The 12711-nt window shown below is 35.6% G+C and overlaps 1 protein-coding gene across 5 annotated transcripts in view; it reads right to left on the bottom strand.

The window, feature by feature from the left end:
* Nucleotides 1–1653: 1653 nt before the first annotated feature.
* Nucleotides 1654–12711, bottom strand: part of LOC127723751 (uncharacterized) — a 99538-nt gene continuing 88480 nt past the window's right edge. For 3 of the 5 annotated variants that reach the window (XM_052230502.1, XM_052230500.1, XM_052230499.1), the window contains exons 14-16: nucleotides 12501–12608; nucleotides 5696–5857; nucleotides 1654–5265 (exon numbers count right to left, since the gene is read on the bottom strand). In XM_052230502.1, coding sequence (XP_052086462.1) covers nucleotides 5697–5857; nucleotides 12501–12608 — 269 coding nt within the window. In that variant the 3' untranslated portion in view covers nucleotides 1654–5265; nucleotide 5696. The remainder of the gene's footprint in view (nucleotides 5266–5695; nucleotides 5858–12500; nucleotides 12609–12711) is intronic. The other 2 variants (XM_052230503.1, XM_052230504.1) reach the window with 2 other exon arrangements.

Below are 12711 nucleotides of genomic sequence, written 5' to 3'. Positions count from 1 at the left end.
TTTTCATCTAAAGAAATTTCAAAACTAGTATTAAGAACTAGCAAAGATTATTCATGCATGCCTTTCAGTAATAGATTGTTATCATAAGCAAGGTATGTTTGGTGAGGATTTTTTTTTATCATGCAGCAATACAAAATTTGTCAAGATTTTTCGTAAATCAAGGCAAATCCAAATACCTGAGAGGCAGAAGAAACCAAACGAAAATTCAAAACGAACTAACAAAGCAAGGGCAAAAAAACCCTCAACATGACAAGCAGCAGTTTCAAAAACACAACATTGCAAACAAAAGACTGAGAATCAAATACCACAATAGGTGTACCGATAGGGTAGAATGGTCCTGCTGCACCTATCATGTGATAGTAACAGATGACAGCAAGAACTATACACGGTAAACGATAGTTCAGATGGCAGTTAATGGATCATGTGATGAGCTTTGGTTACAGATTACAGTTGATTGTACAGTTGACGAACGATGGTTACATATGACAGTAGATGGTCAGTTGAGGAAACTTGGTTACACGACAGTAGATGGTCCAGTTGAGGAACGTTGGTTACATGACAGAAGATGGTCCAGTTGAGGAACGTTGGTTACATGACAGAAGATGGTCCAGTTGAGGAACGTTGGTTACATAACAGAAGATGGTCCAGTTGACAGACGATGGTTACAGATGGTAGTAGATGAGACAGTTGATGGCTAATGGGTACGGTTGACAGACGTTGATTAAAGATGACAGCAAATATTACAATTGACAAACGATGGTAGAGCTGATATATGTTATAGTTGACAGACAAAAAATACAGATGGTAGTAGATGGTAGTTGACAGACGATGGTTACAGATGGCAGTATATGGTATTATTGACAGACAATGCTTACAAATGCCAGCAAGTTGTACAGCTGATAGACGATGGTTACAGATGGTAGTTGATGGTACTGTTGATAGATGATGGTTACAGATTGTAGTAAATGGTACTGTTGACAGAAGATGGTGACAGATGGCAGTTGAGGGTAGTTGACAGACGATGGTTACAGATGAAAGAAGATGGTACAGTTGACAGACGATGATTACAGTTGGTAGTAAATTGTACAGTTGAAAACAATAGTTACAGTTGACAGATGCTGATTACAGATGTTATAAGATGGTACAGTTGACAGACGCTGGTTACAGAAAGTAGTAGATGGTACAGCTGACAAACGCTGGTTACAGATATTATTAGATAGCACAGTTGACAGACTATGGTAACAGATGGTGGTAGATGGTACAGTTGACAGACTATGGTTACAGATGGTAGTAAATGGTAGTTGACAGACGATGGTTAAAGATGGCAGCAGATATTACAATTAACAGACAATGTTTACAAATGGCAGCAAATTGTACAGCTGATAGACAATGGTAACAGATGGCAGTTGATGGTTACAAATGGTAGTAGATGGTCCAGTTGACAGAAGATGGTGACAGATGGCGGTTGAGGGTACAGTTGACAGACTATGCTTACGGATGGTAGGAGATTGTACAGCAGATGGCCGATGGGTACAGTTGACAGACGATGGTTAAAGATGGCAGCAGATATTACAATTAACAGACAATGCTTACAAATGGCAGCAAGTTGTACAGCTGATTGACGATGGTAACAGATGACAGTTGATGATACTGTTGATATATGATGGTTATAGATGGTAGTAGATGGTCCAGTTGACAGAAAAAGGAAACAGATTGCGGTTGGTGGTACAGTTGACAGAGGATGGTTACAGATGGTAGTATGTGGTATAGTTGACAGACGATGGTTACAGATGGTAGGAAATGGAACAGTTGACAGACGATGGTTATAGATGGTGGTAGATGGTATAGTTGACAGAATATGGTTACAGATGGCAGTATATGGTACAGTTGACAGACGATGGTGACAGATGGCGGTTGGTGGTACAGTAGACAGACGATGGTTACAGATAGTAGTAGATTGGACAGTTGACAGACGTTTGTTACAGATGGCGGTTGATGGTCCAGTTGACAGACGATGGTTACAGATTGCGGTTGATGGTACAATTGACAGAGGATGTTTACAGATGGTAGTATGTGGTATAGTTGACAGACGATGGTTACAGATAGTAGTAGATGGTACAGTTGACTGACGATGGTTACAGATGGTAGTTGATGATACAGTTGACAGTCGATGGTTACAGATGGTTGTAGATGGTACAGTAGAGAGACAATGATTACGGATGGTGGTTGGTGGTACAGTATAGACAGACGTTGGTTACAGATAGTAGTAGATGGGACAGTTGACAGACGATGATTACAGATGGCGGTTGATGGTACAGTTGACAGAGGATGGTTACAGATGGTAGTATGTGGTATAGTTGATAGAAGATGGTTACAGATGGTAGGAAATGGAACAGTTGACAGACGATGGTTATAGATGGTGGTAGTTGGTATAGTTGACAGACGATGGTTACATATGGTAGTATATGGTACAGTTGACAGACGATGGTGACAGATGGCGGTTGATGGTACAGTAGACAGACAATGGTTACAGATAGTAGTAGATTGGACAGTTGACAGACGATGGTTACAGATGGCGGTTAATGATACAGTTGATAGACGATGGTTACAGATGGTAGGAAATGGTACATTTGACAAACGATGGTTACAGATGGTAGTAGATGAGACAGCTGATGGCCGATGGTTAAAGATGGCAGCAGATATTACAATTAACAGACAATGCTTACAAATGGCAGCAAGTTGTACAGCTGATAGACGATGGTGACATATGGCAGTTGATGGTACTGTTGATATATGATGGTCATAGATGGTAGTAGATGGTCCAGTTGACAGAAAATGGTAACAGATGGCGGTTGGTGGTACAGTAGAGACACGATGGTTACAGATGGCGGTTGATGGTACAGTTGACAGACGATGGTTAAAGATGGCGGTTGATGGTACAATTGACAGAGGATGGTTACAGATAGTTGTAGATGGGACAGTTGACTGAGGATGGTTACAAATGGCGGTTGATGGTACAATAGACAGACGATGGTTACAGATAGTAGTAGATGGGACAGTTGACTGACGATGGTTACAGATGGTGGCTGATGGTACAGTTGACAGTCGATGGTTACAGATGGTTGTAGATGGTAGGTTACAGATGGTTGTAGATGGTACAGTAGAGAGACGATGGTTACGGATGGCGGTTGGTGGTACAGTATAGACAGACGTTGGTTACAGATAGTAGTAGATGGGACAGTTGACAGACGATGGTTACAGATGGTGGTTGATGGTACAGTTGACAGACGATGGTTACAGATGGTAGTAGATAGTTAAGTTGACAGACAATGGTTACAAATGGCAGTTGATGGTTACAGATGGTAGAAGATGAGATATTTGAAGGCTGATGGGTACAGTTGACAGACGATGGTTAAAGATGGCAGCAGATATCACAATTGACAAACGATGTTAGAGCTGATAGATGATATAGTTGACAAAGAATACAGATGGTAGTAGATGGTAGCTGACAGACGATGGTTACAGATGGCAGTAGATGTTTCAATTGACATACAATGCTTACAAATGGCAGCAAGTTGTACAGCTGATAGACGATGATTACATATGGCAGTTGAATGTACTGTTGATAGATGATAGTTACAGATGGTAGTAAATTTTACAGTTGACAGACGATGGTTACAGTTGACAGACGCTGGTTACAAATGGTTGTAGATGGTACAGTTGACACACGCTGGTTACAGATGGTAGTATATGGTATAGTTGACAGACGATGGTTACAGATGTAGGAAATGGTACAGTTGACAGACGATGGTTATAGAGGGTGGTAGATGGTATAATTGACAGACTATGGTTACAGATGGTAGTATATGGTAGTTAACAGACCATGGTGACAGATGGCGGTTGATGGTACAGTAGACAGGCGATGGTTACAGATGGCGGTTGATGGTACAGTTGACAGACGATGGTTACAGATGGTAGGAAATGGTACAGTTGACAAACATTGGTTACAGATGGTAGTAGATGAGACAGTTGATGGCCTATGGGTACAGTCGACAGACTAGGGTTAAAGATGGCAGCAGATATTACAATTGACAGATGGCAGTTAATGGTTCTGTTGACAGAAGATGGTAACAGATGGCGGTTGGTGGTAGTTGACAGAAGATACAGATGGCAGTTGATGGTACAGTTGGCAGACGATGGTAACATATGGTAGTAGATGGTTAAGTTGACAGACGATGGTTACAGATGGCGGTACAGTAGACATAAGATGGTTACAGATTGTAGTAGATGAGACAGTTGACAGACAATGGTTACAGATGGTTGTAGATGGTACAGTTGACAAACGCTGGTTACAGATGGTAAAAGATGATACAGTTGATGGCCGATGAGTACAGTTGACAGACGATGGTTACAGATAGAAACAAGATGGAACAGTTGACAGATGATGGCTTCAGATGGTAGTAGATGGCACAATTGACAGACGATGGTTACAGATGGTGGTAGATGGTACAATTGACATATGATGGTCACAGATGGCAGTAAATGGTACAGTTGACAAACGATGGTTACAGATAACAGTAGATGGTACAGTTGGCATATGATGGTTACAGATGGTAGTAGATAGTACAGTTGACAAATGATGGTTACAGATGGTAGTAGATAGTACAGTTGACACATTTTGTCTGCATCAGTCCGAGGACAGTCTACTGGTACACCATAACTGTTTTAGGCTGAGGAACAGTCTACAGGTACACCAAATTTGTGTCAGGCTGAAGAAGAGTCTACAGGTACACCAAATTTCTGGGTCAGGCTGACGAACAGTCTACAGGTACACCAAATCTCTGTGTCATGCTGAGGAAGTCTACAGTATACCAAATCTCTGTGTCAAGCTGAAGAACAGTCTAATGGTTAACCATTGTGTTGGGCTAAGGAATAGTCTACAGGTGAGCCATATCTCTGTGTCAGGCTGAGGAACAGTCTACAGGTAAACCAAATCTCTGTGTCAGGCTGAAGAACAGTTTAATGGTTAACCATTTCTCTGTGTTGGGCCCAGGAACAGTCTACAGATATACCATATCTCTGTGTCAGGCTGAAGAACAGTCTACAGGTAAACCAAATCTCTGTGTCAGGCTGAAAAACAGTTTAATGGTTAACCAATTCTCTGTGTTGGGCTAAGAAACAGTCTACAGGTACACCATATCTCTGTGTCAGGCTGAAGAACAGTCTATAGGTACACCAAATCTCTGTGTCAGGCTGAAGAACAGTCTACAGGTAAAACATATCTCTGTGTAATGCTGAGGAATTGAGGATATGAATTTCTGGTAAAAAGGTCATCATTAAAGCATCAAACAGGCAAAAAATTATAAAAATTAAAAAATATATTTAAATTTTGGACCAAGGGAAAGGTTCATTGTGAACTCATTTACTGAATCTAAGTCGTAATAAATTCATTTATGTCTGCAAAACATATTTCAATTGTTATGCTTTGATATAAAACATGTGTTTTGGTCATTTAGCAAATGGTTTTTGAAGACAAAGAATATATACAGTGCATGCGAATACAAACTTAATAGTTTAAAATACAGTGACATAACAAACTTAGATTGTATCAGAATTTAATGAATAGGTTAACTTATTGTATTTATTGAATTATCATTAACATTAAAAATCTCATTAGAAGGTTAAATAAATATACCTTAACAGGAATATTTCTTTTTCCTCTCCTCATATATTCCTCTGAACTTTTTTCTTTCATTAAATATTTTTGATTTGATGATATCTCTCCTTGTCAAAAAGTCACTCTCTTGGGCCATTACTTTAGTATGCAACTCCATAAATATTTTTATGTCCTTAAAACCTGGATAAAATATCATGTTTGTATTAATAAAAAAATAAAATTGAAACTATTTTAAAAATAGTTGTCTCTTCTTCTTGGTTTTTCTTAAAATAACACTGAACAAATTGGGAATTCACTTTGGTAAAAAAAAATTGTTTCGCTGAGCGCAGCTGGATACGACCGCAGATGTCCAACCCTGAAAGTTGGGCCAAAGTGGTCACAATATTCACGCTTGATACAGGTCTGAATTTGGATTGAAATTAAATTTTTGACACATAATAGGTTTCTGACACAGAATAAATGTAGTCAAAGAACTTCAAATTGGTTATATGATTTGAATTTACATTCAATTTTTTGCTTTTGTGCAATACACTATGCTGTTACGAATTGCCCCCCCCCTCCCCCCTTTAATAGTAGACTAGTCCGACAGATAACCATTCTATCTGTCTGTAGGACTAGGCTACTTTAAAAGGAGGGTAGTATACCTTACCTAACATGACTTCAGGGTTCAGCTAGCAAGCAAGTTAACCAAAGATATTATCTTTAGCTACATACTCATTGAAATCGGCTGTAACCCCCCCAAAAAAAGCATTTGAAGAATTTTTCTTTTTATTTCTGAAATCTGAAATGAGAAAAATTATCCATCCCCCTCTAATTTTTATTACCTCCCCCCCCCCCCCCCCCCCCTTTTCCCTTATTTTAAAAAAAATCTTTCCCTCAGTTATGGTCAGTATTTCAATTCAAATTTCTAATGGAGTTTGCAACCATAATTACCCATTTAAATACATTATAAAAGTTTTAAAATATAAAATGACACATATAGTCATAGCTAAAATTAATATTAATTAATGGCAACTGCTAAAAATAAATGGACAGCTAATCACCTCAAGACAACCATCATTTCTTAATACATGTACATAATTTACAAGCAGTGTAAGGGAGGTAATCAAAGATTGTTCTCTAAATTTATTTGGATTACCTCCCTTACACTGCTTTTAAATTGTCTCAATTGTCCTTTTACCAGAAAAACCCTTTTCCCCCCTTTTATTGCCCCTAATTCCTAAATGGTGTGAGCCATAACCCCCCAAAGTTAATCCTAACCATCCCTTTGAAGTATGGACACTTGTGGTATAATTTCAGAGTGGTTCATACACTAAAACACAAGTTACTGTCTGGAAAATGCAAAAATGTTTATTTGGGCCTTTTTTGGCCCCTTTTTCCTAAACAGTTAAGACTAAAACCCCCAATTTCAATCCCAACCTTCCTGTAGTGGTTATAAACCTTGTGTTAAAATTTTATTGATTTCTATCTTTTTATACTAAAGTTATTATCCGTAAACCATCTGTCTTCGGAAGACACTGATGACGAAGAGGACATTGAGGACAACTTGATAGCAATATACGACCAAATTTTTTTTTTATTTTTGCGGTCATATAAAAATTACTGAAAGAAGCAAAAGAAATGATTTCAGTTTTCCAATTGTGAACTTTCCATTAGTACGAAAAACAAGCCAATCCATAGATATTGGAATGAAACATGGTGCTTTTTTTTAAATTTGAGGTATAAGTTTGGTAATTCAGATTTTCATTAGTGTTAAAAAAATAATTTACAAGAGGTTATAAAAATGTCTGCCATAGACCATTTTTCCTGTAGGGTAACAATATTTAATTGCTGGTCGAAAGTTTGTAAAGCCTTTTGCTGAACATATCTAAACATTGTTTCATAGTGGTATATACAATAAATGTTGTCATGTTGCTAGGTTTTGTGTCTATGACCGAAGCAAAGGTTAGAAATGTATCTCCAAATTTTAATTATGATAGCTTTTGAAAAAGCCAGCAACGATTGGGCAATTTGTTCAGTATTTTATGCAAAATTGGGAATTGGATCTAATCTTTGTCTTGATATAAGTCGGAGAAATATCCATGATATGTCAGCTGTATCTATGTTTTCTTACAAACATAACTCAATGTCTCTAATAGACCTTTTCAACAATTGCCTATTGGCAAAAAAATAGAGAGAAAAAAACAAAAATAATAGAGAACAGAAAATAGAGAATAATTGATAACATAAGTTACAGTATAGAGAATAATGGACAAAATAAAAGAAGAATAGACAAAAATTAGTAAAATAAAATAGGAATAGAGAAAGGTGATAAGACATAAGAGAAAAATGAATAAAAGGACCCTAATTCAGACCCTCAGGGACGAAAAAAAGCGAAATCATTTATTCTATCTTTTATTTTTAGAAGATGAGATTCTTTAAGCTAGCAAAATGAAAATCAGCTGTAAATATGTAAACACAATTATTTTACATCTGTTGACAAGGGCAGCATATCTCTATCGGTTGCAATTCTGTAAATATAGACAATGCAATTTCCCATAGGAACTCCCTTTGCAGCTAAAACTGTGACACTTTTACTATGAAGTTTCATGAAAAATAATATCCCAGAACGGAAAGCTTATATGCACTACCATTTTATTCAAATGTCAAAATATAGGGCTGTGCGGCATATTTTCAACATTTATATGCCCTGAACTTCTAAGAGTTTAAATTCTTAACTACCTTTACCTCCTTTTTAGGACTTCCTAAGAATTAAAATTTAGACACTACCATGTTTTTCTATACTGGTTACATTCCCAAGTGATGTCTCTATGAGATGAAACACAGAGATCATATATGGGAACTGGGAGTACGTTAACAAATTAACATATCTGTGAATATTATAAATCTCACCACAAGAGGCGTGGTTTGAGAAACAGCTGTATTTACAAAGTGCAACCTATACAAACATTTATTCAAATAAAATCACTGCATATGCTCTAAGTTTCCTTTTACAGTACATTTTATACCCCCTGTTTCAATTTTTAAAGAATTTGAAAACAAGATTTTAATTTTTGCCAGCTTACCCTATGCGCATGTTTTCTGACATGAACTGTCTAAATCCTGTTTAAAACTATTCTGATAACACATTGAAAGCATTCTGGAATACTATAAATGTAATGTTTAGTTGTTAATCACTCCAACATTCAAAATTATAAAAATTCGTAAGTGTTCCGCGGAACCCAGTGTCTCGCCTACTTTTGCTGTTAATCGCAGGCTCAACAAAAATGAGAAAAAAAACTAATAAAAATATCTATCATTTCAATGTAAGTAGCTTCTGTCCAAGTTTGGTAAAAATCCAGGATAATTTATGAATCTAATAAATGTTTTAAAAACTTAAACTGCAGACTGTATGTAAGGTTGACTGGAAGAAAAACTAAGTCCATTTATAAGTAAAATACGGAAAAAATGGAACAAAATTTTATCAAAATTTCCTTCTAGATACTAGCTTTTGATCATAAACAAGCTTCTGTCCAAGTGTGGTACAAATCCAGGATAGTTTAAGAAAGTTGTTAAAATTTTAATAACTTTAACCACAGAGTGAATGTAATGTTAACTGGCAGAAAAACTATGTCCATTTATAAGTAAAATACGGAAAAATGGAATTTTTTTTTACAAAATTTACTTCTGGATACTATCTTATGATCATAAACAAGCTTCTTTCCAAGTTTGGTAGAAATCCAGGATAGTTTAAGAAAGTTGTTAAAATTTGAAAAACTTTAACCACAGAGTGAATGTAATGTTTCCTGGCAGAAAAACTAAGTCCATTTATAAGTAAAATACGGAAAAAATGGACTTTTTTTTTTACAAAATTTACTTTTGAATATAATCTTATGATCATAAACAAGCTTCTGTCCAAGTTTGGTAGAAATCCAGGATAGTTTAAGAAAGTTATTAAAATTTCAAAAACTTTAACCACAGAGTGAATATTTGTGGACGCCGCCGACGACAACGACGACGGAATGTAGGATCGCTATGTCTCGCTTTTTCGACAAAATTCGAAGGCTAGACAAAAAGTATCCAATCCTGCCTGTGTCTCCAGTCCACATCTTACTGTATGCCTATTTGTCAATGAAAGTTCACAATTACTGCCTCAAATGGTCAGTTTAGAATTCTTGTCACAACAGAATCATCCCTAACCATATATCTAACATAAGTTAGTTGATATATGAACTAGAAGTGTTTAAACAAAGCCATATTTGCAAAAGTTGTATTTATGAAGATGTCAGTCTGGTGCAAAAATTCACAAAAAGTTTGATAGAAATGACCGCTTTCATCTGATTTTTGCATAACTTCCTACCACAGTTATTATTTTCTTTACAAAAGACCTTTAAAATTATAAAATCATAGCATTTACAAGTTAAATTATCTGTTTTATGACCCAGGGGTAGGCATTTTCTCTGTTTTTTGCCTCAGGGGCCTCACATTTCCTAAAATTTTCCCCTGTTTTTAGCAATGTGGAACATTTAGTACATACTTAGGAAAGAACACACTATTGTAAGTTTTATTGAGGTCTTTTTTTAATTCTAGCTAGTACTTTTTTATGCCACGGTCACAAAAAACACATTTAGGTGTTAAGGCTTACTTTTGCGTTATGGACAGGACAAAAAATCCCACCAAAAATATTTAGGAAGGACCAATGAGTTGCAATGACTGAAAAGAGTAAATGTAAGCACTTCTAAACAATTTAAATAACAAATATGCATATATTAGGAATTTATTTTGAATTCAGGGCTTTAAGTAAACCATGCATACTGTAAACTGTGAATTTATGCTGAGTCATCACAGTTAACGCCCAGGATTTTCTCACTCTTCATAAAATATTTATTAAACTTCATATTTTAGTTAAATTCTTTAAAATCTCTGAGATAAACTAGATTTTGTGAGATTCTGTATGTTCTATTTTTTAACCCTATACAGGTTGCAATTCTGTAAATATAGACAATGCAATTTCCCATTGGAACTCTCTTTGCAGCTAAAACTTGACACTTTTACTATGAAGTTTCGTGAAAAATAATATCCCAGAACGGAAAGTTTATATGCACTACCATTTTATTCAAAGGTCAAAATATAGGGTTGTGCGGCTAATATTTTCAACATTTATATGCCCTGAACTTCTAAGAGTTTAAACTTATATTAAAATTCTATACTACCCTTACCTCCATTTTTGGACTTCCTAAGAATTAAAAATTTAGGCGCTAGCATGTTTTTCTTTACTGCATTGTTACATTCCCAAGTGATGTCTCTATGAGACGAAACACAGAGATCATATATGGGAATCAGTACGTTAACAAATTAACATATCTATGAATATTATAAATCTCCCCAAAAGAGGCGTGGTTTGAGAAACAGCTGTATTTACAAAGTGCAACCTATACACAGTCCCTTTTTTTTGCCTCGGTTGCCGTCTTATTGCAATCATTTCTAAGTAGGTTTTTTTTTCAATTCAGTCATGCTATGTTCAGCTTAAATGTGTATTCAGTGACAATTTGTACAGAACATTCAGATAAAGGGAATGTCATATTTCATATTTTTATATAATTATTTTTATTTAAAATAGCACAAAACAGACTTTGACAATAACAAGAACAGGCAGACACTGACAATGAACATGGCGTGAATAAAGCTTAAAATCACATAATGCAACACATAAACAAATTTAGAGGTACTGGGTGATCTTCAATACTGTCGGAAATCAGCACCAAGCAACAAAATCTGAGAACGGCTTTGGCAAAACAAAGAGATAAATAATATATATGGTAAACTTTAAATTCTACCCAGTAAAAGAGTATACCTTTTACTTACATATTCAGGGGTTAGAAAAGGGGCATGACATATATGTGGCAGGGGGAAATAACTTCAAGGGGGAGGGGGTTATGTTTGGTTTTTTTTTTGTCAGAATGGTTTTTTCATGAACAATTTTGTTTAGTTTTTCAATAGTATCAATGAAATGATTTGTCAAAATTTAACACTATAATGTGTATGGGTAAAATAATTTTTGTCCTGGTACTAGAACAGATTTTTTTCCATCAATTTGGGAATCAGAATATTTTTTTATGGAAAAAAAAACATACTAATATCAAATGGTCATTCCCTAAGCAATTCAAGCTTCTTACAGTACAGCACACTAGATGTGTTTCCCGTGATGATTATTTCCGAGAATGCAAAAAATGTACTTGAAACAAAGGGACAAGGTCTGATTTTTTTGGTGCCAAGGTCAACTTATAAAAGTCAATTATATTCAATATGTACAACAAGTATAATGAAGATCTGTTGAGAACGTTTAAAAGCAACATCTACAATGTCCACATGTGTGCTTTGGACAAGTTACGGACAGACAGATGGTCAATTTACAATGTCCTTAGATCTATCCGTTACTATGGGGATGATGAAATTTAGAGTTATAAAATAGCATTCCATACAAAAGTTAACGGCTATTGGCAAGTGAGCCATGGAAAATTCGTACAAACCTGATGTGAATAGATTAGATTTTGTTGAAAGATTTGAAAGTGAAATGCCTTATAGTTTTTTTACACATGAGTATTAAATATATGAAATAAAGGGGAAAACATAGAAAATCCACAATAGCTATTAGCAAAATATTCCTTTTTTTCATAATATAGTAAAATCGAATATGTAGTACTATGTTTATGTTGCATGTCAGCTTTTTGACTGACCTTTTTTACTAATAAAATCAATGTATTAAATTCAAATAGGTGGGCTTGAATCAGTGGTGTTTCTACTTCAGGACATTGACCTTAATACTATATGTAATACAACATACCAGGCATTCTCCCTTTTGCACCTTCTTTAGATACATCCTGGATATATTGTTTGAAGTAGGATTTTACAGTGTTTGAATCTTTCTCACTCCATTGAACATATCGTCTTCCTACAATGAAAATAAAGCAAACCTATAATTTATAAGAGCCAACTCAAAATAGGTAAATATTTGATGGCAGATCTCAAGGTATGGTTGATACAGTTGGATTAAT

Source organism: Mytilus californianus, unplaced genomic scaffold (genome assembly GCF_021869535.1).
Source record: "Mytilus californianus isolate M0D057914Y unplaced genomic scaffold, xbMytCali1.0.p SCAF_13, whole genome shotgun sequence".
Classification (NCBI taxonomy): Eukaryota; Metazoa; Mollusca; class Bivalvia; order Mytilida; family Mytilidae; genus Mytilus; species Mytilus californianus.
This window is presented reverse-complemented; position numbering and strand designations above follow the sequence as displayed.